This window comes from Marmota monax, unplaced genomic scaffold, assembly GCF_021218885.2.
Source record: "Marmota monax isolate L192 unplaced genomic scaffold, Marmota_monax_Labrador192_F-V1.1 WCK01_AAM20220418_F8-fsc00015, whole genome shotgun sequence".
In the NCBI taxonomy this organism is placed as follows: Eukaryota; Metazoa; Chordata; class Mammalia; order Rodentia; family Sciuridae; genus Marmota; species Marmota monax.
In genome coordinates, this window is record NW_026692194.1 from 906,635 (window position 1) to 928,613 (window position 21,979).

A 21,979-nucleotide genomic window follows, 5' to 3' on the forward strand; every position below is an offset into this window, starting at 1 on the left:
AAATTCTGAAAACAGAAAGTGGTGAAAGATAGACTTCTGGAACTTCAGGAAGAAGGAAAAAAACAATATAAGGTATAAAAGCTTGAAAGCAGTAGATTGACTTTCTTCTTTTGCATTTTCTAAATTGTTTGCCAGTTGAAACAGTTTTAGCAGAGATATGATTTTATGTAGAGAAAATGTTTAACACAGCTCTAAGGGGTGGGTAAGATTATGACACAAGTAGACTATGAAACTTTATGTAAATATAATGTAGCACATAGAATAAATGCCAAGAAAACTATACAAAATATATGCAAAAACACTATAGATAAATCAGAATGAAATTCTAAAAATGTTTAAGTAGCCCACAGGAAGATAGGGTGAAGAAAATAGAAATGAGAAACCAAGAGAACAAATAAAACAAATTAAGATGGCAAATTAGTTCCTCATATACCAATAATAACATTAAATGTAAGTGGTCTAAATATGCCAGTTAAAACACAAATACCAGCAAGTGATTGAAGACATTGCCCAATTATATGATGTTTGCAAAAAACTCATTTTAAATATAACAGTATAGACAAGTTGACCGTAATGGAAGGAGAAAGTTGTGTTATGCAAACATTAATTCAAAGGGACCACACATGCCTGTGTTAAAATCCCATAAAGTAGATCTCAGAACAAAGAAATTTTCAGATAGATAATGGGCATTATTATGTTAGATAAAGGTCAGTTCACCAAGATGACATAGCAGTCCTAAATATGATGTCTCCTAAACAGGGAGACATCACCTGTTTTTCATTTAACATTAGAACAACCAAGCAGCAAAATCAATGAGGATATATCAAGAAATATTCCATAATGTGGTCAATCAGTACTATCTAGTCCACATTTACAGAACACACCATTGAATTACAATGGAACTACATCACGTTTTCAAGTGACCACAGAACATCTACTAAAGATAGGCTATGTTATGGGCCATAAAAAGAAGTCACAAGGTGGGTGCAGTAGCACTCCAGGAGGCCAAGGCAGGAGGATCACAGGTTTGAAGCCAGCCCCAGCAATTTAGCAAGACCCTGTCTCAAAATAAAAAAATAAAAGGCTGAGGATGTGGCTAAGTGGTTAAGCACCCCTGCATTCAATCCCTGGTACCAAATATTTTAAAAAATGAAAATAAAAAGGGCTGGGGATATAGCTCAGTGGTAAAGTGCCCCTACTGCTTTCAACCCAGAGTATCAAAATAAAAACAAAAAATGTCAAAGAATTGAAGGTGGAATCAAACTAGAAATCAATAATCAGAAAGAAAATTGGAAAAAGTCTATAACCACTTGAAAATTAAAGAATATACCTCTGAATATTCCCTAGGTCAAAGAGGAAGTCTTAAGGGAAATGTAAAAAATACATTTAACCTAATAAAAATAAAGATACAACATATGCAATTTGTGGGGCATAGCTAAAGCAGTGCAGAGAGGGAAATTTATAGCATTGAATGTACACTTTGGAAAAAGGGGAAATTTAATAAGTTCTGAGGCTGTAGATGTAGCTAGTGGTAGAATGTATGTTTAGCATGTATCAGGGTCCTGGATTCAATCTCTACACTAAGGAAAAAGTTTTAGTTCCTACCTCAGGAATGTAGGAAAGAAGATGAACAAAACAATCTACCTAAAACAAGCAGAGATAACAGAAGAAATCAGTGAAATAGAGAAATAATAGGCAAAATCAAGGAAACAAAAGCTGATTCTTCAAAAAGATTACTAAGACAGCAAAAGGGAACTGTGAAAAGTTCTATACACATAATTTAACCTTAAAGCAGTGGAGCGAGCAATTCCTTAAAAATCCCAAAACTATCACACTTCTCCCAATGTGAAATACATATTTTTTACAGCCAATTGCCTTGATAACAAAATCTAAAAAGGACATGGTGAAAATAAAAACAAATGGGAACATGCCTTTATCGTTGAAGATCCCCCAAATCCTTAACAAATATTGACAAATAGAGTTAAACAGTTACTTTTTAAAAAATTCTGTACCATGAACAGATATGCCTAATTCAGGCATATAACGTGGTTTATTATTTGAAACTCAGTCATTATAATCCAATATAGTAATAGGATAAAGAAGAAAAATCCTATCATGTATTAGGTGATACAGAAAACATTTGATAAAATTGAGCACCTATTCATTGTAAAACCAAAAATACCTGTACAAAACAACAACTTAGAGAAATAAAGAACTTCCTTAGTTGTTTAAGGAACATCTACAAAAACCTAAAACTAACATTATATCTGATGGTCTAGAAATGAGTGCTTTTCCCCATAAAATCTGTCTCCAAGTGAGGATGTCTGCTTGTACTACTCTTTCAGCATAGTGTTGGAAGTTTTAATAAGAAAAGAATATCAAAGGCTTACAATTGGGAAAGGAAGAAATACTCCCTATTTGTAGATGACACAATTGTCTACAAAGAAAAATTCTAAGAAATCTACAAAAACATAACAAAAGAAAAGAAAAACCACAAAAACAGTTTGTAGAACTAATAAGTGAGTCCAGCAAGGTTGTGCAGGATACAAGACAAACATACAAAAATCGTGGTTAATGTTGGCTAGCAGAGATAAACATGGTTGGATAGTTTAGATGTCATTTATTTAATAGAAGATATATTTTAAGGGTAACATTGAGTATAACTATGATTATCTCTGGCCCCATTATTTAAGAATCTTTCAAAAACTTAATATATACTATGTGCCTTAAGACATCTGCTAGATTGATTTAACAAATTATAGGGTATACTTATGATAGCAATTTAGGTTTTAGTTAGGCATTTTTAGGTTTTGTTTTCTCCTAACACCATTTGATTTCTATTGGAAAATTAGTCACTAATAATGATACACTATTTTAATGAATATTCCTGTCATGTGATAATGTCATAACTGATATCATAGGACAGTCACAAAATCCCTGGTGTCAGATTTGCTGTAACTAAGGTTCTGATAGATTTATGTTGGCAACAACTTGTACTCTGGAGATCTACAGATTTTTTTCTTTTTTACATAAAGTGTTGCACAGGCCTATAAAAGACAGTAACATACTCTATTTGGTAAACCGTTTGTCTTTTGTACCAATAGAATAATTTTTTGACATTGTTTTCTACCCCTCTTCCTTTCGCTCCTTTCCCACCTCCTTCCCCTTCTTTTCTTAATGTCTATATCTAAATATGTCTAGAAGTTTCATTAGTAATCAGTAACTAAAAGGACCTGTTAAAGTCATCTAGTCTATTTCTCCCATGAAGAAGTCAGTGCCTTCAGGTATACTTCTGGCCATGTGACTTTTTAAGAGACAGACTTGTCCCGGAAGTCTTCTAGTAGCATTCATTGGTTTTTATTTGCTACTTCTATCTTATGATCTTTTTACTTCCTCTTTCCCACATTCATGCATCCATAATTTTCATATCTTGCTTATATTTCTAAGAATAAGGAATATTTGTTCTAAAACAATTTTTAAAATGGTCAGCGATTTCAGGAAAAAAGTGATTTGATTATGATAATTACAATAATGTTGGGAAGCAGGCAAATCATCTTTCAGCAGATAAAGATATTTGGGTTGATTCCCAAGATAACCTTTAAAGTCCATGTAATTTAGCATTTTAAGATTTTTTGTTGTTGTTGTTTTACTGTATAATGAATGGCAATTTGGGGATAAAATCAGTAGAATTAGGAAAAAATTTCCAAAGAAAATTTCTGGTAAATAAATGAAGAAAATAGTCTTTGGATCTTTATTTTGTTTTGTTTAGAATTACTTTGATCAAACTGTCAAGATTTGGGAGAACAAAAATTTTACCAATGTATTCTGTGAAGATGAGAATATTTTTAAAGGCTATGCTGTCAGAATATTTAGACATTTATCTTTCTCTTACTAGTAGACCTTAAGAGGTGACAACAGGGGCTGGGGATGTGGCTCAAGCGGTAGCGCGCTCGCCTGGCATGCGTGCGGCCTGGGTTCGATCCTCAGCACCACGTACAAAGATGTTGTGTCCGCCAAAAACTAAAAAATAAATATTAAAAATTCTCTCTCTCTCTCTCTCTCACCTCTCTTTAAAAAAAAAAAAGGTGACAACATTGCCTTATTAGGTTATAGGCTATCCTTGTGAACTATAAATATTGTTTCAGAACTAGAGTGCTGCTTGCTTAATTAAAATATATGTAGAAGGTCCAACTATGCAATATATAGTCATTATGGAAAGAAAACATTAAGGAAAGTGAAAATTTAAATTACTTTAATAGTTGGACTTCTAAGAATTTATTGATTCTTAAACCAACTGTCTTTAACACACTGATATTTAAAATGCTGTTTACACTGAGTTCTAGATTGTTACCATGTAACTATAAAATCCTTTCTCAAAATAAATTTAGGACAATGTTAAATCTGGCAAAGGATATTAAAAAGTAATAAGACGTGATGTCTTCATGGAGTTCAAAGTCTAGGGGATTAAGTAAGGGATAAATGAATTATAAATGTCAAAATTGTACAGCATATAGAAAATTCTCTTTCATGTAGGTATAAATTGTAGTAAGTTTCTGGTTTTTCTTTTTTAACCATTCATTTGCAATTTCAGTAAAACTCTTTAATTAAATAGAAATGGTAGGAGAGGCTCTCTTCTGAGTTTTCCAAAATGAGTTCACCAAGCAATACAAGTTAGAGCACTGACAGTATCCAATATGTGAAAATTTGGTTTATAGTGTGTTTAGGGTACACAAATATTCGAAATATATTTTAGTCAAATGCTTACTTAAGTTTTAAGTGGCAGAGCCAAAACTCAAGCCTGTTTGAAGAACTCTTTCTACCATATTGTATAACTTGTTTCCTTATTAAGTACAGTTTATAAATCTAGATATATTAGTTTATGGCTTATTTCCCTTTGCTTTGTGACTTAAAATATTTGGTACATATTTTAAAGAATTTGGTGCCAATCTTATGATTTTTTCTTTTCTTTCCCCAGGGAAATGAGGCAAGTTATCCTTTGGAAATGTGCTCACACTGTAAGTGGAAAATTCTTGTTTTCAAGAATTTCTTTTATTTATAAAACTATATATATATATATATATATATATATATATATATATTTGTGTGTGTGTGTGTGTGAGAGAGAGAGAGAGAGAGAGAGAGACCTCTGTAATATATGTTTATCCACATATCAAAGTTAGCCATTTGGTGTTTTAAAATGGGTAATGGAGTTGACAGATTAGTTTTAAAATTACCAGAACAAGGAGATTTTTAAATAGACTTTATTATTAATATCTGTACTATTCTGTAGTTATAAAGAAAACCCCAAATCTCAGTGATTTAACAAGTTTTTCAGATTAAGCAGATGTCAGTGTGAATTTGTTGGCGCTTTTTTCTGTTTGATGACTCAGGGGTCCACACTTCTGTGTTTTGTAATGCCAACAACTCTATGCATGATTACCAAGTGATTTGCATTGCTTATGCTCATAGTTTGTGGGCCAGAATAGTTACACAGCCCAACCAAACTGCCACAGGACTGGAAAATAAACTTCCCCTGCATTGAGGAAGGAGAAACAGAGAAGGTGCATAATAACACCCATTAAGTCTAGGGTTTTGTTTTGTTTTCTAAACAAATGGAATCACTAACTTTCGTGTTAGTGTTTTAAATCCTTTAAAATAAGAAAAATATTAATGGGTAGAGTTAGGGGTGAATTCTCTGTCTTTATTTGACTAAACAGCAAATTTTCAGAGTAAAATCTGTTGCCTAAACCCTTTTCTAATATTTAGAATGTTTTTAAGTTTGAAAAAAATCTTACATTTTTATATATGTGTTTGATAGAAGCTTAATAGTTGAAAGATTGACTATTGGAATGAATTAATTTACTTGTATTTATATTGCAATAAGAGCTTAAAAATAAAAAAAAGACTTATGCCAGTGTCTGATCACCTACAGTATATATGATGGTAGCTCTTTAATGGAATGTTTTATCAAGGCCATGTTAATTTTGATACCCTTTTAAAAAAATATAGTATGTATCTCTACAGTTTTCCATTTCAACATATTTTCGTTTTGTTTTATTACTCTTAGCCCTTGGGTGTTAGGAATTAAGTTTTTAAAAACTGTTTGAGCTAGTCATGATGGTACACATTTGTAATCCCAGAGATTTGGGAGATTGAGGCTGGAGGATTGTAAGTACAAGGCTAAGCCTCAACAGCTTTGGAAACACCCTGTCTCAAAATAAAAAATAAAATGGACTGGGGATTTGGCTCAGTGGTAGAGCTCACTTGGGTTCAGTCCCCAGTACTGCAACACAACAACAACAACAAATCACTGATAAGTAGAGAACACACCTATTTATTCTTCCTCATTGTCTATGCTAGTCATATTCCAGTATTTAGAAATAAGATTTAGCAGCTCTTAAGTCCTTGACAATTCTGCCTTTGTTATGGTTGTATTAGTTCAGTCCTATCTGCCCTACTGTTTCTGTACCTGATTCCCCCTACATCCTTAAATCCTAATTTCTTTATATCTTCTAAACAACTTTATTCCCTTAGTTGTTTTAATTTTGTTTTTATATTTTTCAATTGTAGTATGTCTGTTGGTGTTGACACTGAACTTTATTTTATATTAAGGGTGGTCAACATCATTTAGACCTTTTGGTATTTAGAAACTTTAAAACTGATAAGTACATATCTCAAGAGTCCTTTGGACCAGAGTTCTTTATATTTCTGCCACAGTTGTACTCATGTCAGATTTATGAAGTAGAAAATGAGGTGAAGTTTGTTCTACTGTTTCGGCTGGTAAGATTCTGGTTGTATTTGGATTTTTGTGTGGGTGGTGTTCTGGAGTCAGAAGCTTTCAATTTCACTATGCAGCTTCTTGATTTTAGGATGGTCAGTATGTCTTTTGAAAACACAGTTCTGCAGTGTAGCTGTTTAAATTGCTCCCAAACACTACTTACCCTTTTGTTGTTGTTGTTGTTGTTGTCTTTTAGTAGTTTCTAATATTAAAAAACAATTTCTGCTTCAACTAGGTACAGTTTGATTTTGTTGTCTTTAGTTAAACCTTGAATAAGACAATATAATTTCAGGAATGGTATAGAGGCTGTATTATCAAAAGTAATGGAAATTTGGGTTGACTCTCTGACCTTGTTGGACTTGAAAGTGGTGAGGATCCAGTTGTCATGAAGAAAGAAAGTGGGTGAGGACATCGTTAAACTGTGGGACAATTAATAAAATGTGAACTTATTGATTTTGTGATTGCATAAAATCAAATACTTAATTGAATGCAAAATTTGGAACAAATAGCTATTGCAAAAAAATTTTCTGGGGAGAATTTGAGGAACACGAATTGGCTGATTACTTCTGACTATACTGTAGAACCTAAAGAAAGAAATTCAATGCTAAGTAATTTTGTTTGAAGGATCATTTGATTGACTAGAGAGCTTATGTGTATTCTTTGGAAAAAATCGGATGTCTGGTTTGAAAGCACAATGATAGGAAAAGGAGAGATCCTTAGACCTGAAATGGAGATCATTGTTAAGATACCATGAGGTTCCCAAATCACTCTGCTCTTCAGAGAAGCAGCCCTTTTCAGCCTGTTTGATGAGTCTTTGTCCTATCTTGCTTAGAGACCTCTTACCTTTGCAATGAAGTGTCACTTCTCTTTTATATTGTTAAAACCACTTGTTGCTGTTTGTTTTGAAAAAGTCTCCTTTCTTTCTCCAGAATACTTGTTTCTTTTATTCCCATCACCACTTTTAACCTGCTTATGAGTTTGAGTGTAGTGGTCTTTTGTCAGCTCTTCACTTGGCTGCTTCCAGTTTTGTGTAAATGAAACTTTTTATCGCTCCTGACCCTCCTTGGATTCTGTCATGGGTAGTATCCTGTTTATTTTCCTGTAGCAGTGACCATAAACTGAAATTACTTATTAATCTTTCATTTTTATATTTCTACAGTGTCTTTAAAAATGCTGATATTTATGACCAATTGTCATATTCTTTCCATCTCAACCACTATTTGCGTTTCACTTCACTTTTTCTTCCCAGATTTTCCATTATGAATTTCTTAGTTAATTAGGATTGTAGGTAGGCATGCATTTCCATCTTAAATGTGAAATAAGATGTTAACATTGAGAATGTTGTTTGAATTGATGAAAACCAAACCTAAGTATGACTCTGTATACCAGGGTTGGTAAGCTACCTGCTCGTAATTTTTATTAGAAAAGTTTTGTTGTAGTAGTCATATTGATTTGTTCACATATTGTCTGTGGTTGTTTTTGTGCTGTAATGGCAGAGTTTAGTAGTTGGAACAGACTATATGATATGGTTAACAAAGCCTAAAATATTTACTACTTGACATTTCATAGAAAAAAATTGCTGAATCCTGTTGTAGCCTATAGTAGCATTCTGGGATTGAAAACTAGCATTTCTGTCACTACAGCCCAGCTAACATCTCTGGGATATGATCAAGACAGAGAAGTTACACACTGGTGCTCTTGGTGTTACATAGATCTCTAATTCTTATTCTGGCAATGTTAACATGTTAGTTTATAACTGAATTGGAGGGATTCCTTTCAAAATTATGTGATACAGTTATTCCTCTAGTTGTTGATAGAAAGAAAAGGGGTGGAGTCTGTAATTAGCAAGGTTTCAGGCTGTAATAGAGTTGGGTTTCCTTATTGCTAGTACAACTCTGATAGTGATGACATCCTGAGAAAGTTGGTTTTTATTTCTCTGTCAAGTAACAGAGGTTGTAAGGAAATCATAGTTCCCAGATATTTCTTTTTTGTTCTCTCTTTAAATTTGAGACTGAATATATTAAAGCATAAGGCCTGATGTATGTTCCCTTTTACACATCCAAAATGTCAGTTTTACTTTATTTTTAAAGGTGTGGTAAACATTTAAAGATTTCATTCACTGTGAAAGCAGTCCCTTTCTGTTGCTAGGGATCATAGTTGACAATGATCATTCTACCAGTTCTGAATATCTAAAAGTTACCTGTTTCAAGTCCCCCCCCCCCCCCCCCCCCGCTGTTCAGTGTTTGGTTTACTCTAATGTAATATATTTTTAACATTTTATGCATAATTTGGATGAATTTCCCCCAAATGAACTTGTGTATGTTAAAACAGTCACTTTTTTGTCCGCCCAACAACTATAGTAAATTTCTTTACTTTTTACCAAAACCTCTTCATTATTGGAAGAACTCAGTTGTTACTGTAAACAGCTACTATCATTTATAACATTGTTAAAACCAATCCTTGATGCATTTCATAATTTATACTTCTCCATTCAGGTTAATTCCTCTGATGTTTTTTCATGCCTTAAAACCCAGCTCATTGTTCTCTGTGAGACCTTCTATAATTGTCCTGCCTTTCAGTGTCTCTTTTCACCAAGTTAATGTTTCCTCCTTTTTGTGTATAAATTGTGTTACCTTTAAAAAGGTAGAGAGACTCTGGATCATAAGCTATAGGTAAGCACCCACAGAATGCTTACAGTCTAAATACTGAAAAAAGAGGCATGCATAAAATAACAATGTAAAGTATTAATAGACATAAAAGCACATGTTCCAAAGAGGGAAAATCATCTTTGGGTAAGCAAATTAAGAAAGGCTTCATGGAAGGGCTGATGTTTGAAATTGGTTTTGAAAGCTGTGTAGGATTTGAACGTTGATAAATTGTTGGACTTGTCTTGGTTATTTCTCCCTCTCAGTCTGCTCAAATTTCACTCATATCATCAGCATTCTGTCCAGACCTCTACATAATTCTTTGCAGTTTCCTATCTTTAATAAATGATTTTGCCTTCTAATTCTTGAGAAAACTGAGGACATTTTAAGTGTTAACCTCTTTGCTTCCTCATCCCCACCTGCCATTCACTCTCAACCTCCTTTCCTTCGGTATTAGGTTTGGAGTTTTGCTTCCCTTATTCAAGGCTAGCCTTTCTGCTATGCTTTGGACCTCCTCTGTCTCATCTCTAGGACCTTACTTTGTTAGTTTCTCTCTTATGTCTTCAGCTTCTGTCTTTCTCTTAGTTTACAAATACAATCAACTTCTCTTCGATTCCAATCCTGTATACACCTTTCATTCTTCCTTGTATTTGAGCTTCTCAAAAGAAGAATGTACAAAATTATCCCATGTCCTTATTTCTGCTCATTTCTTGGCGTGCTGCAATCTGGCATTCTGCTGTTATTCCATTGAAACTGTTATTAAGGTCGCCTTTATTTTGACACATTCCCTAATTGGCAAGTCTGATGGACTCAAAAAACCTGTAAAATAATTTTTGACTTTGTGGGAAATTTGAAATCAAATAATTATTACTTTTCATATGTAATAATGTTATTGTGATACGTTTTTAAAAACAGTTTATCTTTTAGAAATAATAAGTTAGCTGAATAATTGCAAGGAAATGATATGTCAGGAATTTGCTCTAAAATAATTGGGGCAGTGGTATAAATGTTTCTCATGTTAATGGTTAAAACTCAATGATGAATATATGAGATTCATTATACTCTTTAAACATGAGTATGAAAATTTCCTTTGTAGTTTTCTTTTTTTAAAGGAAAAGGGAAGCAACTAAAAGTAAAAGGAGTTATTGATTTAATTACTTAGAAATAACTATTTCATTATAATTAAATATGGCATGCATTCTGTAAGCATTAAGAATAAATCGCTGTGTAAACTACTATTCACCAATAAAATAATTGAGGTATCAACAGTAAAATCATAAGTTCAATATTTGGCATCAAACAGATGCTGAGTAAATATTGGTAAAATAAGCTAGTAAGAGCTCAGAATTGGACTATATAGACAACTAAAGGCTGTACTTTTGGGGAAACTTTAGTTAACCCATCACCCCATTTGTTGTCAGAAATAATACCAACACATACTTGGAAACCACTGGGTGCCAGGTACTATTCTAACTATTTGGCCTACATTAATCTTTTAAATTTCTACAACAGCCTCCTGAGAAATGCACTATTTTCCCAATTGTACAGATGCGAGGCAGTGAGAGACCTTAACTAACTGACCCAAAGCAGGCAAAATAACATTTCCATGATTTGATCTTAGGCAAACATGCCTCTCACGGTCCTTTTCTTTCTTTCTTTCTCTCTCTCTCTCTCTCTCTCTCTCTCTCTCTCTCTCTCTCTTTCTTTTTTATGAGAGTGTGGGATTGGAACCACAGCTTCTCTCATGCTAAGTGCTTATTCTGCTGCTGAATTTTATACCCTATACCTCCAGCCCAAGAGTCATTTTTTTATCACAGTATTATAAAGCCTTTCTTGTAGTAAATCTTTCATTCATTCATTCATTCATTCATTCATTCATTCATTCATTTATTATGAAACAAGAGTCTTATTATGTCACCCTGTGCTGGCCTTGAACTACTGGGCTCAAGCAGTTTTCCTCTTCAGCCTCCTGAACAGTTGGGACTATAGGCACACACCACTGCACCTGGCTATTTTGTAGTAAATCCTAAAAGATTAATGTTAACTTGTCTACATAAATGGTTTGGGGAAAAAATTACATTGATCTGAGATATAGGTATTCTCTGATTTTTTTTTTCTTTTTCTTTTTCTTATGGTCACTCAATTGTGTTGGTTTTGTTTCTTTTTTCTTTTATGCTGTGGATGGAACTCATGGCAGTGTTAGGTTTTTATTTAAGTTATTTTAGGAGTTGTGACTTTGTTTCTGTCTATTGGCTAACCTGTCTGGACTGGAAAATGTATACTTTTGGAGTGATTTGCTCAAAGTTGAGCTTAGTTGTAACTAAGATTAGCTTTTCTGCTATGTTTTGGACCTCCTCAAAGTTGAGCTTAGTTGTAACTTGGCATGATAACTTGAAAAAGTGACTAAATACAAGATACTACTTTAAGTAGTTTAAGCAGAGGACTAGATTGGGCAAAAGTGAAAATCTGAGTGGAAAATCTGGTTCAACTAATTTTTCACTGTTGATAAAACCATTATAAAGGTGAATGGTTTTGATAAAATTAGTAAATATATGGTTTGTTTTATAGAATGAATGCAGATGGAAAATTCTTGTATCTAAAAAGATCTCTTAACTTGCTCTTGTTAAAAGATGACCCAAGAAGAGCTAGGCAGATACTAAAAGAATGTTTTTTGTTTGTTTGTTTTTGTTTTCCTGGGGTGGTGGTGGTAGTAATCTGTAGAAACTTTGAAGACTTTCTGTCCATTAGAATACTGCTCCAACTTTGAGTAAACAATTTTAACATACTAGCAGTTTTGTTTCTACTTTGAATATTTACAAATGACTTAAAAGTTTCAACAGTGATCTTGTGCAGTTAATTTCTCCTTTTAATCAAGTCTCAGAGTTTTAAAAGTTCATTATTCTTTACCTAGACTAAGATTTATTTTGTTTTGATTCCTACCTCCCACCCCCATGGTGCTGGGGGTCTAATCTGGGACCTCGTGCATGCCAGGCAAATGCTCTACCACTGAGATATATCACTAGTCCCTTGTTTTTGTTTTGAAAGCAAAACTTTTTTGGAGGAAAAAAAATTAAACTAAAGTTCATTTGATTTCTTCCTTCATTTCAACATTTCTTTGTTTTTGCTCTTATATTATGGATTGGCTTAACTCACTTCACTTTTTAATAATGTGTGCTTGAAATTTTCATGTCTAGTTTACCAAGCCTTTATTCATTATCTCAGAAATCTTTGGAGGAAATCCTGTTACTGCCAATGATAATTCAGTTTGAATGTGAACAGGTGAAAGTGTTTTTGAAACATTTTATTTCTATGAAATCGTTTATTTTTTAATGAAAATTACTTAATACTTTTTTTTTAGTAAAGCACTGGAGTTACATAATGAAGAAAGAGATGAAAGGTCTTCTTAAATATGATGTACAAACTTATATACTTTGTCTTATTAACCTTGTTTTGCTCTTATATTCCTCCCTCCCCTTTTTTAACATTCCTGGTTTCTCTGCTATATTTTGAATATTTCAAGTTGTAGAAAAGTAGTCTTTAAGTAAAGGTAAGATTTAGCTGTGTTTATTATCCATACTGTCGGATTTTAGTATCATGGCAGCATTCACAGAATTATAGTTTCACTTATGAGGTCCATGACTTGTAATATGGTTAGCTACTTACTTTAGGTGGTTAAAAAGGCCTAGCTATTCATCTAAGAAAAGTATAAGTTCTTGGATCTTTTTTTAAAAAATATTTATTTTTTTAGGTGTAGATGGACACAACACAATAACTTTATTTTTATGTGGTGCTGAGGATCGAACCCGGGTCCTGCCCATGCTAGGCGAGTGCTCTACCACTGAGCCACAATCCCAGCCCTCTTGGATCTTTTTCAGACTGTTAGAGCAAAAGAATAAAAGATATGAAAAGTATAAGAAAATAATGACTTGGTTGAATGAATACAGAGAAAAATAATATCTGATCAAAAGAGATTCCAGGAGCTGTGTTACATAAAATAGAAAGGGTAATACTCGGTAAACTAGTGGGAGAAAGTTTCTCTGACCTGAAAAAATGAATCATCTGATTAAAAAATCTTTTCTGATTGCAGAGAAAGTTAAATGAAAAGAGTTACATATTTATTTATTCTTTACTTTCATTATAATTTTAAAATTCCAAGAATAAAAAGGAAATCCTAAAAGCTTCTAGACCTTGAAAAATCTAAAAAGAATCGGAATCTACTGGCAATGGACTTCTTAGCAGCAGCAGATGCTGGAAAGCAGTGGGATCATCGAAAGTTCTAGTTCCTAAATCCAAATTTTGATATCATATCAGCCAAATAGTCAATCAAGTGTGAGAGCAAATTAAAGTCATTTTTCAGAAATGTAAAGACTTAAGAAATTTATTTCTATAAGTTGTTGAGTATAAACCCAGTAAAATGAAATAAAAGTTTAATAACAAGAATGAAATGAAATTCAAAAAGATAATGGTATCAGAAAATGTACCATTACCAAAATATATGAGTACCCCTAAGATATGAGTAAAAATCCCAGGGTAACGATACCATGGATCTAGAAAGCAATTGGTTCAAATTAGAACAAAGTAAAAGAAGACACTTGAATATGCATTTGTGTGTTTGTGTGTGTAAATGCTGTATTTTCTTTTTACCAAGAGATTGGGGTGGAGAGTGAAACAAACTAAGTGAAAGTGCAACTTGCATTCAGATGCAGCAGAACATAGTTGATAAAATAAGAGGAAAACTTCGAGAGGGTGCTGTAATGGAATGAGATTGGGTTGGACTTATAAAACAAATTATTTGAGAACTAAGTCATTAAAGTAAGATGTATTATTGAGCTAGGAGACAATGCACATTTTGGCTTAAAAATGAAGAGTATATTAAACAGGGCTATTAATGACAGGAAAATTGAAGATGCTTTTGTGATCTTATAAATACATGCCTTTTCATTTACTCATTGTCTGTTTTGATTTGAACCACAATATAGATAAACCAAAAGGAGAAAACCAACAATACAAACCTTCAGCAAGAAAACCAGTGTTGTTCAAATTAGGGAGATAGGTAAGAGGAACATTTAGAAATATGTGGTCTGTTTTTGTCTACCTGAAGTTGGGGAATACTTGTTCCCCTTTCTTCACATTTAGACCCAAAATGCAGATTAAGGGTTTTAGCAGTAATGTGTAGTATCTCTTAGCCTAAGCCTCAATGCTAGGTATTCAGATGGAATCAATAAAAGAAATTAGATGAGAAAGCATTTCAAGAAGTCTAAATTACCCAGCTTTGCCATTGAGCTTTACAGCATTGAACACTCGGCATTTACCTTTCTAGGTCTGTTTCCTCATCTTAAGTGTTTCATTCTCAAGTTTTTTTTTTTTTTTTTTCAGTCTTTATATTATATGGCATTTCTTTTCTTTTTTCTTTCTGGTACCAGGGATTGAACCCAAAGTGCTTAATCAATGAGCCATATCTCCGACCCTTCTTATTTTTTATTTTGAGACAGGGTCTCAATAAAGAGCCTCGCTAAATTACAATCCTCCTGTCTCAGCCTGCCAAGTTGCTGGGATTAACAGGCATGCACTGCTGTACCTAGCATATTAAATGGCTTTTCTATGACAAATTTTCTTATGAAACTCATTGAGCTCTGAACATAATTCTAAAAATGTATTTCTAGGATTATTGTCAAGTGTTTAGCTTGTCTTTTAGATAGACACCATTCATTTGGCTGAGTGAATTCTAATGTTTTGGGTAATTTGGGGGCATATCTTTTATATACGATAGGAGGAAGTAAGTGTTACATGGTGTTTACATTTTGAAGGAGCATTCCAGAAGAAAGAAAACACAACTATCATTATCAGTAATGAAAGAATTGATATCACTATAGATCCTACAGATGTTAAAAGGATAATGAGAATGTTGTGAATTTTGTGCCAATAAGTTCTGCACCTTAGATAAAATAAACAAATTCCTTGAAAAACAAACTACTAAAACTGACACAAGAGGAAATGGAAAATCTTAAATGCTTTCTATTAATGAAATTGAATTCTTAATTTAAAATCTTCCTACAAAGAAAACTCAAGGACAAAGGACTTTACAGGCAAATTCTGTCAAACATTTAATGAAAATAAAAATTACCAAGCTTACCTAAGTTCTTTCAGAAAATAGGAGGTGACTTTACCTTGATAGTAATACCAAATACATTATAAGAAAAGTAATGTAGAACATAGATCAACATTCTCTATGAACATACGTCCAAAACCCTTAAATATTTGCAAGTCAAATCTAGCAATGTGGAAAAAGAATGTTTATTACCCATTTATAAATACTCTTAGCAAATTAAAAACAGAAGGGAACTTTCTCAACATGGTAAGGGGCACCTATAGCTAACACAATGCCTGACCTAAGGGGGAAAAAGCAAGGATTTTTTATTCTTATTGCTTCCTGTCAACATTTTATTAGGATTTCTAGTTACTACATTAAAGAAGAAGTAAATCAATATTGAGATTAGAATGGAAGAAATAAACTTGTCGTTAATCTCAGATGACATTATTTTACTTACATAACAGATCATAACCTAGCACAGTAAGTGAATATATTTAGCAAGATTGTAGACTGTAAGGAAGTTATCCAAAAATTAGGGGAATTTCTGTGTGGTATCAAAGCACAATTAGGAAATTCAATTGACAAGTGTAATTTATAATAAAAGCCATAAAACATTCAAGTATAAATTTAGCCATAGATTAGAAGACTTGATATTAAGATCAATTCTAGGGGCTGGGGCTGGGGCTGGGGCTCAACGGTAGAGCACTCGCCTCTCACGTGTGAGACCTGTGTTTGATCCTCAGCACCACATAAAAACAAGTAAACAAAATAAGATATTGTGCCCATGTATAACTAAAAAAAAAAATATTTAAAAAAAGATCAATTCTATTTGCACTGGTCTGTAACTTTAGATAATCCCAATCAAATTCTTAGCAATATTTTTGTAAAAGTTTTCAAAGTTATTGATAATTCTGTGTGGAATTATGGAGATTATATATATATATATATATATATATATATATATATATATATATATATATATATATAAATTTTTTAAAGAAAAACAAAGAAGGCAGTGCTCCCTAACTTAAAGATTTGCCATTAAACATAAGACACAGCATTAGATAGACAAATCAATGGAACAGAGAAAAGGGTCCATAGGGGTGTGTGTGTGTGTGTGTGTGAGTGATTGATTTTGACAAAAGTTCCAGAGGTACCATTGTAAGGGAAACCTTTTCAACAAAATAGCTATATTTTTGTATGAAATAGAATGTTTACTCTGTGCTTGTTTTATATCATAAAAATTACATGGATCATAGATGTAAGTATAAGAGCTAAAATAATGAAGCATCTAGAAGAAAGCATGGGAGCAAATCTTCATGACCAGGGTTGCAAAAGGATTTTTATTGTACATAGAACTTGAATCATAAAGGAACAAGCTTGGATTTCATCAGAATTAAAGGTTTTTGCTCACAGATTGGGATAAAATACTTGAAAAACCTATACCTAACAAAGAAGTTATATCAGTACACAAAGAAAATCTCAAAAACTTTTTTTTTAAGGTAACTGAGTTTTAAAAGCACAAAAGATTTGAATAGTCAATTAACAAAAAAAAAAATAGATGAAAAAAACAGACAAACCCACATGTTGGCAAAGATGGAATTCTCATACTGCTGACAGGAGTGTAAAACCACCCTTAAAAGACTGATTTTGTGAAAGTTAAACACCGGCTTATCTTGTGACCTAGAATTCCAGAAAAACACAATAGCTCAAATTGGTAACAACAAAAATGTCTAGCAACAAGTGAATGTATAAACAAATTGTGATATATCCATATGGTGGACTATACTACTTTCCAATAAAAAAGAGCACAATACTGATATGATTTAACATCAGAACCTTGGGGATTTAAAGAAGATAGACACAAGAGTACATATCATATGGTCCCGTTTATATGAAATTCTAGACAGAACACAGTTGTAGCAAGCAAACCTAGATTGCCGGGGTTTGGTGAAAGGAGGGTGATTGACTGCAAAGGGGGAGAGATGGTCAAAGGGAACATTTGGGGGTGATTGAAGTGTTCTTTTATTGTGAATGTAGAGTGCTTACATAGGTGTATAGTTTTGTCAAAACCTGTAGAACTATATACTTAATTCATTTTTTGAGTATTGTTCACCAAGTTGGTTTCACTTTTTTTTTTTTTTAGCATTTTAATTATAATTTGGCAATTATTTTGTTGCTGGTGATGCCTATCTTTTGCATGTTTGATAATTGCTTGATACATTTTGAGGTATATAAGAATTATATTCTAGAAGCACCAAAAGCACACATTACCTCTTCCATTCTAAAATTATAACATATTCCTAAAAGCCACACATTTTAAGTGGATGGCAGTTTTTCATGTCTAATACAGTACAAATATGTGCTCATGTCCTTATTAGTTTTGTAATATATTAAGTGTTTCAAAACAGTGGTAGCACGTTTTCTTTGTCATTTGGTAGTTGAACTATTTTATGTAGTATATAAATATTAAACTGTTAGTCTGTAAGTAAGACCCTTATAAAATCTGAGGTTTTTTTGGAGCTACTACTTATAAGGTTTTTTATCTGATGCGCCCCCTGGTGGTTTTTACTTCTCATTTTGGGTAACATGAAAATACAACCATTACCTTTGTAGGACATGGACAAAGACTTTAATTAATGTTTATGTTCAAAAACTTCTCAATAACTTCTTTTGGTAACACTGTAAAGTTTGTACTTGTGGTGGTTTTTACAAGTGCTATTCAACACATATTTCTCCACAGGTAATTTTGCTATAGCTGATGGTTCTTTTTTAAAGTACTTGAGATATTCTGAAATCCTGTGTTGGAGTAATATTTACTAATAGTTATCATTTTATAGTGTAGCTCTTAATTTCTTGCCATATAAAAGAGATTGGGGGATCTCTTATTAGAAATATTACATACAGTCAGGATGAGCCTGGAACATCTTATGGTGCCAGAAATTAAGGAAATGCTATAAAGCAAAGCAAAACAAACAAACAAACAAACAACCCCCCCCCCCATACACACACACAAAAAGACAAAAACAAAAAGGGATGACTGAAAGGCTTCATAAAAGCAAGCCTGAAGCAGCACCTAAAGACCAAACCTGGAGCAGTTTGACTAACAAAGTAAATAATGATAGTGTTGGGCTTTAACTCATATAGTAAAATAAATATAATTAAAAGAATAAATTGAGAAGGGACCATTTTTATTTTTCTTTTTTGTGGGAATATCCCCATTAATGTAGAAGAAAAGAGGGAAAAAGAAATTGATTCTTAGGCAAATATCACAGAAATAAATGTTGCAGACATGACCCACTGATGGATGCTAAAATTAGGTCAGAATTTGAGGAGAAATAGAATATGTGCATTTTCTCAAATATCTTCCCCAGGATACTTTCTAACTTAAAAAATAAATAAAAACATAGCGAAGAATTGGCAGCACCACTTTTTTACCACTTGACTAAAGAGATTGAAGTCACCATCACTAGTTATGAGATGTGTCAAATCATTTCTGTCGTGTTCCCCAAAGACCTAAATTCATTCTAATCATGAGAAAAACATCATTAAGCTTAAACTGAAGAACCTTTCACAAAATGCTAGAGCAAAAGTTTTATGGTCGTAAAAACTAAGGAGAAAATTAAGAGCTGTCACAAATGGGAGGAGACTCAAAAGAAATTGCAAAAAAAATTTATAAAAGTAATGTTTTCAAATGCTCCTCAGACAGATTCTCCTAAGGTTAACATTTACAGAACTGAAGTTAATCACCAAAATCAAGAAAATAACATTGGTAAAATAATACTAAACCACATATTTTAGTGAAAAATGGTGAAATTTGAAGAGCTCTCCCACCCTGTCCAGGGTCCCACACTGCATTTAGTTTCTTTCAAAAATACTATTTCTAGGAGAAATTTAAAAGTTTGATATATTTTATTTTGTTTTTGTTGTTAAATCATTACTTGATCTACTAATAGATAGGTATAAAGTGGATATTAATAATTTTCCTAAAAGTTTAATAACCCTATTGCTATTTTTCTACTTTACCATTATTGAGAACCAACTAAAATTTGAGGAAAGTTGATTTTTATTCTATTCTATTTATCTTTTATTCTAAGAAACCTTAAAATTGAACTAAAAGTTTAGACTTCCTCAGGTTGTTTTTACTTTTAATAGTTGAGCAGCAGCTTAGTATATATGTATCAATAGCAGTACTTTTAAAGTGAAAGACTTAAGTCTTTTTTATAATTTTGGAAACTCTTAAACCACCCCCACCCCCAAAATGAGAGAAATATAGAAATATATTAAAAGGAATTCATTCATGCTTCTCCAACTGAAAGACGGATGAATAAATATGCAACCTTCTATATTATGGTGCTCTAATATACGTACAGTTGAAAATATTAAAATTTACTATAGCAATGTAAGCTCTCTAAAAGAAAATTCTTAAACATTTTGTGTGATAACATTAACAAAATTCTGAAATCACTTGTTAAAAGAAGTTGCCGTCTAATTTACATTTATCCCTGAGAATATCAGAGTGTACCGATCCAGGTAAGAGCTCAACAATTTAATTTAGTGTTCTCTGTAAGCTCTTCAGCAATTTCTTATTAAAAACTTTTTTATATGTTATAAATTCAGACTAAAATATCTTAAGTTTATAGTATCTTGCTTAAATTTTAGATAATAGTATATATGACTTTCTAAGGCTATTTAGTGCTTTTTCTAATATAATTTCAATTGAATATATAAGTATTTTTAGCTATCAAAGTAAGTAGCCCTCCTAAAGGTATCTTTCTAAAAAGTGGAAAATAACCTGTGAAAAAGAGTATCTCTGAGTCACAGGATGAGTCAGGAGGGTGAGGTTTGTTTGTTTTTCCTTGTTCATCTCTTTTTAAGGGAGCAGGATCCTAAGCAGTAGGCATAAAAAAAAAAAAAAGAAGAAGAAGTGTTGAAACATGTTGCCAGAAGTTGGAATTTGTTCTTTATTTCTAACCTGATGCTGAGTGCAGGTTTGTAAATACACTGAAATTATTTAAGTGCTAACAAGATGGGATTGATCTATTTTAGAGATATCTGCCTAATTTATAGTAGATTAGTAACTGCTGGTATTTTAAAAATTGAAATCTTGCTTCATACTTTAATATTCTGCCACTCATGTAGACCATTGCTGTCAAGTGAAAGTACTTGAATAACTGCTTCTCTGGTTACAGCAGTGGCCAAATAAGTTACTTTGTTCATTATCTAACAGAACATTTTACCACTTGTTTTTTAAAGTAGTATTCTTAGATCTTGGCTTTAAAAGACATTCATGGCTTTATTTTCCAATCTAGACTCAACTAGATAGTAAGTGTGAAGTATTTAGTCTGCATCTTACTCATCTTTGTAACTCTTAGCTGGAAGGGAGGGAAGGGAGGAGGAAATAAATGGGTGGTTAGAAAAGCGATAACTGCCTTCTTACACATTTTACTGGCTTCTTAAAATTCAAGGTGAGTTTCAAGGGCAAGGGGTGTAGGAGAAAGTTGATCAGTGGAAGATTATATAGAGCTCGTTCCATTTAAGTTATACTTAGGGGCTGTTTAAGTAGCCATTTGTTGTGCAGGTAAAGTATGATCACTGAGGAAAGTTTTGTTTACTCATCCAGAAAAACTGTGAACTACATGTAATATTTCACAAGATACTTAAAACAAAAAGAAGTAAATAGATTTTAAGTGTTACTTTAAGGTCTTTTGTAAGTGAGTTAATTGAATCATACAACTATGAGATTATGTAGTTAATAACAACCTCCTTTCTTTAATTAGAGAAAAACTGATGGTATTCTCATAAAAGGACATTCAGGCAAGGACCTTCCAGGAGAGAGCTTATAAAGAAATGGAGGTGTAAAATATATACCTTAGCAGAATTGTACCAAGAGCAGTGTAGCTAAAGAAAAGGAAATGGGGAAAGAGGATAGAAACTTAAAGTGAAGCTAAATATTATCAAGAGCTTTAGGCTTTTTGTCTTGTTTCTTGTTATTGCCACAAGAAAAATTTTTAAAAATAGTTTTGGTTGGGGGCTGGGGATGTGGCTCAAGCGGTAGCGCGCTCGTCAGGCATGCGCGCGGCCCGGGTTCGATCCTTAGCACCACATACCAACAAAGATGTTGTATCCGCCGATAACTAAAAAATAAATATTAAAAAATTCTCTCTCTCTCTCTCTCTCTCTCTCTCTCTCTCTCTCTCTCTCTCTCTCAAAAATAGTTTTGGTTGTGGATGGATATGATATCTTTATTTTTTTATTATTTATTTATTTTTATGTGGTATTGAGAATCAAACCCAGCGCCTCACACATGCTAGGCAAGCATTCTACGACTGAGCCACAACCCCAGCACCACAAGAAAATTTTAAGCACAAGAGCCAGCAGTTTCACTAAATTTGCCTTTTAAAAAGATTAATTTTAGCTGGGCATGGTGATACATACTTGTAGTCCCAGCTACTCAGCAGATTG

The 21,979-nt window shown here is 32.8% G+C and overlaps 1 protein-coding gene across 1 annotated transcript in view; it reads left to right on the forward strand.

Moving 5' to 3' along the window:
* Window positions 1-21,979, forward strand: part of Ppp3r1 (protein phosphatase 3 regulatory subunit B, alpha) — a 58,986-nt gene that overhangs the window by 22,951 nt on the left and 14,056 nt on the right. The window contains exon 2 of the mRNA XM_046422565.2: window positions 4,976-5,015. Within this exon, the coding sequence (XP_046278521.1) occupies window positions 4,976-5,015 (40 nt within the window). The remainder of the gene's footprint in view (window positions 1-4,975; window positions 5,016-21,979) is intronic.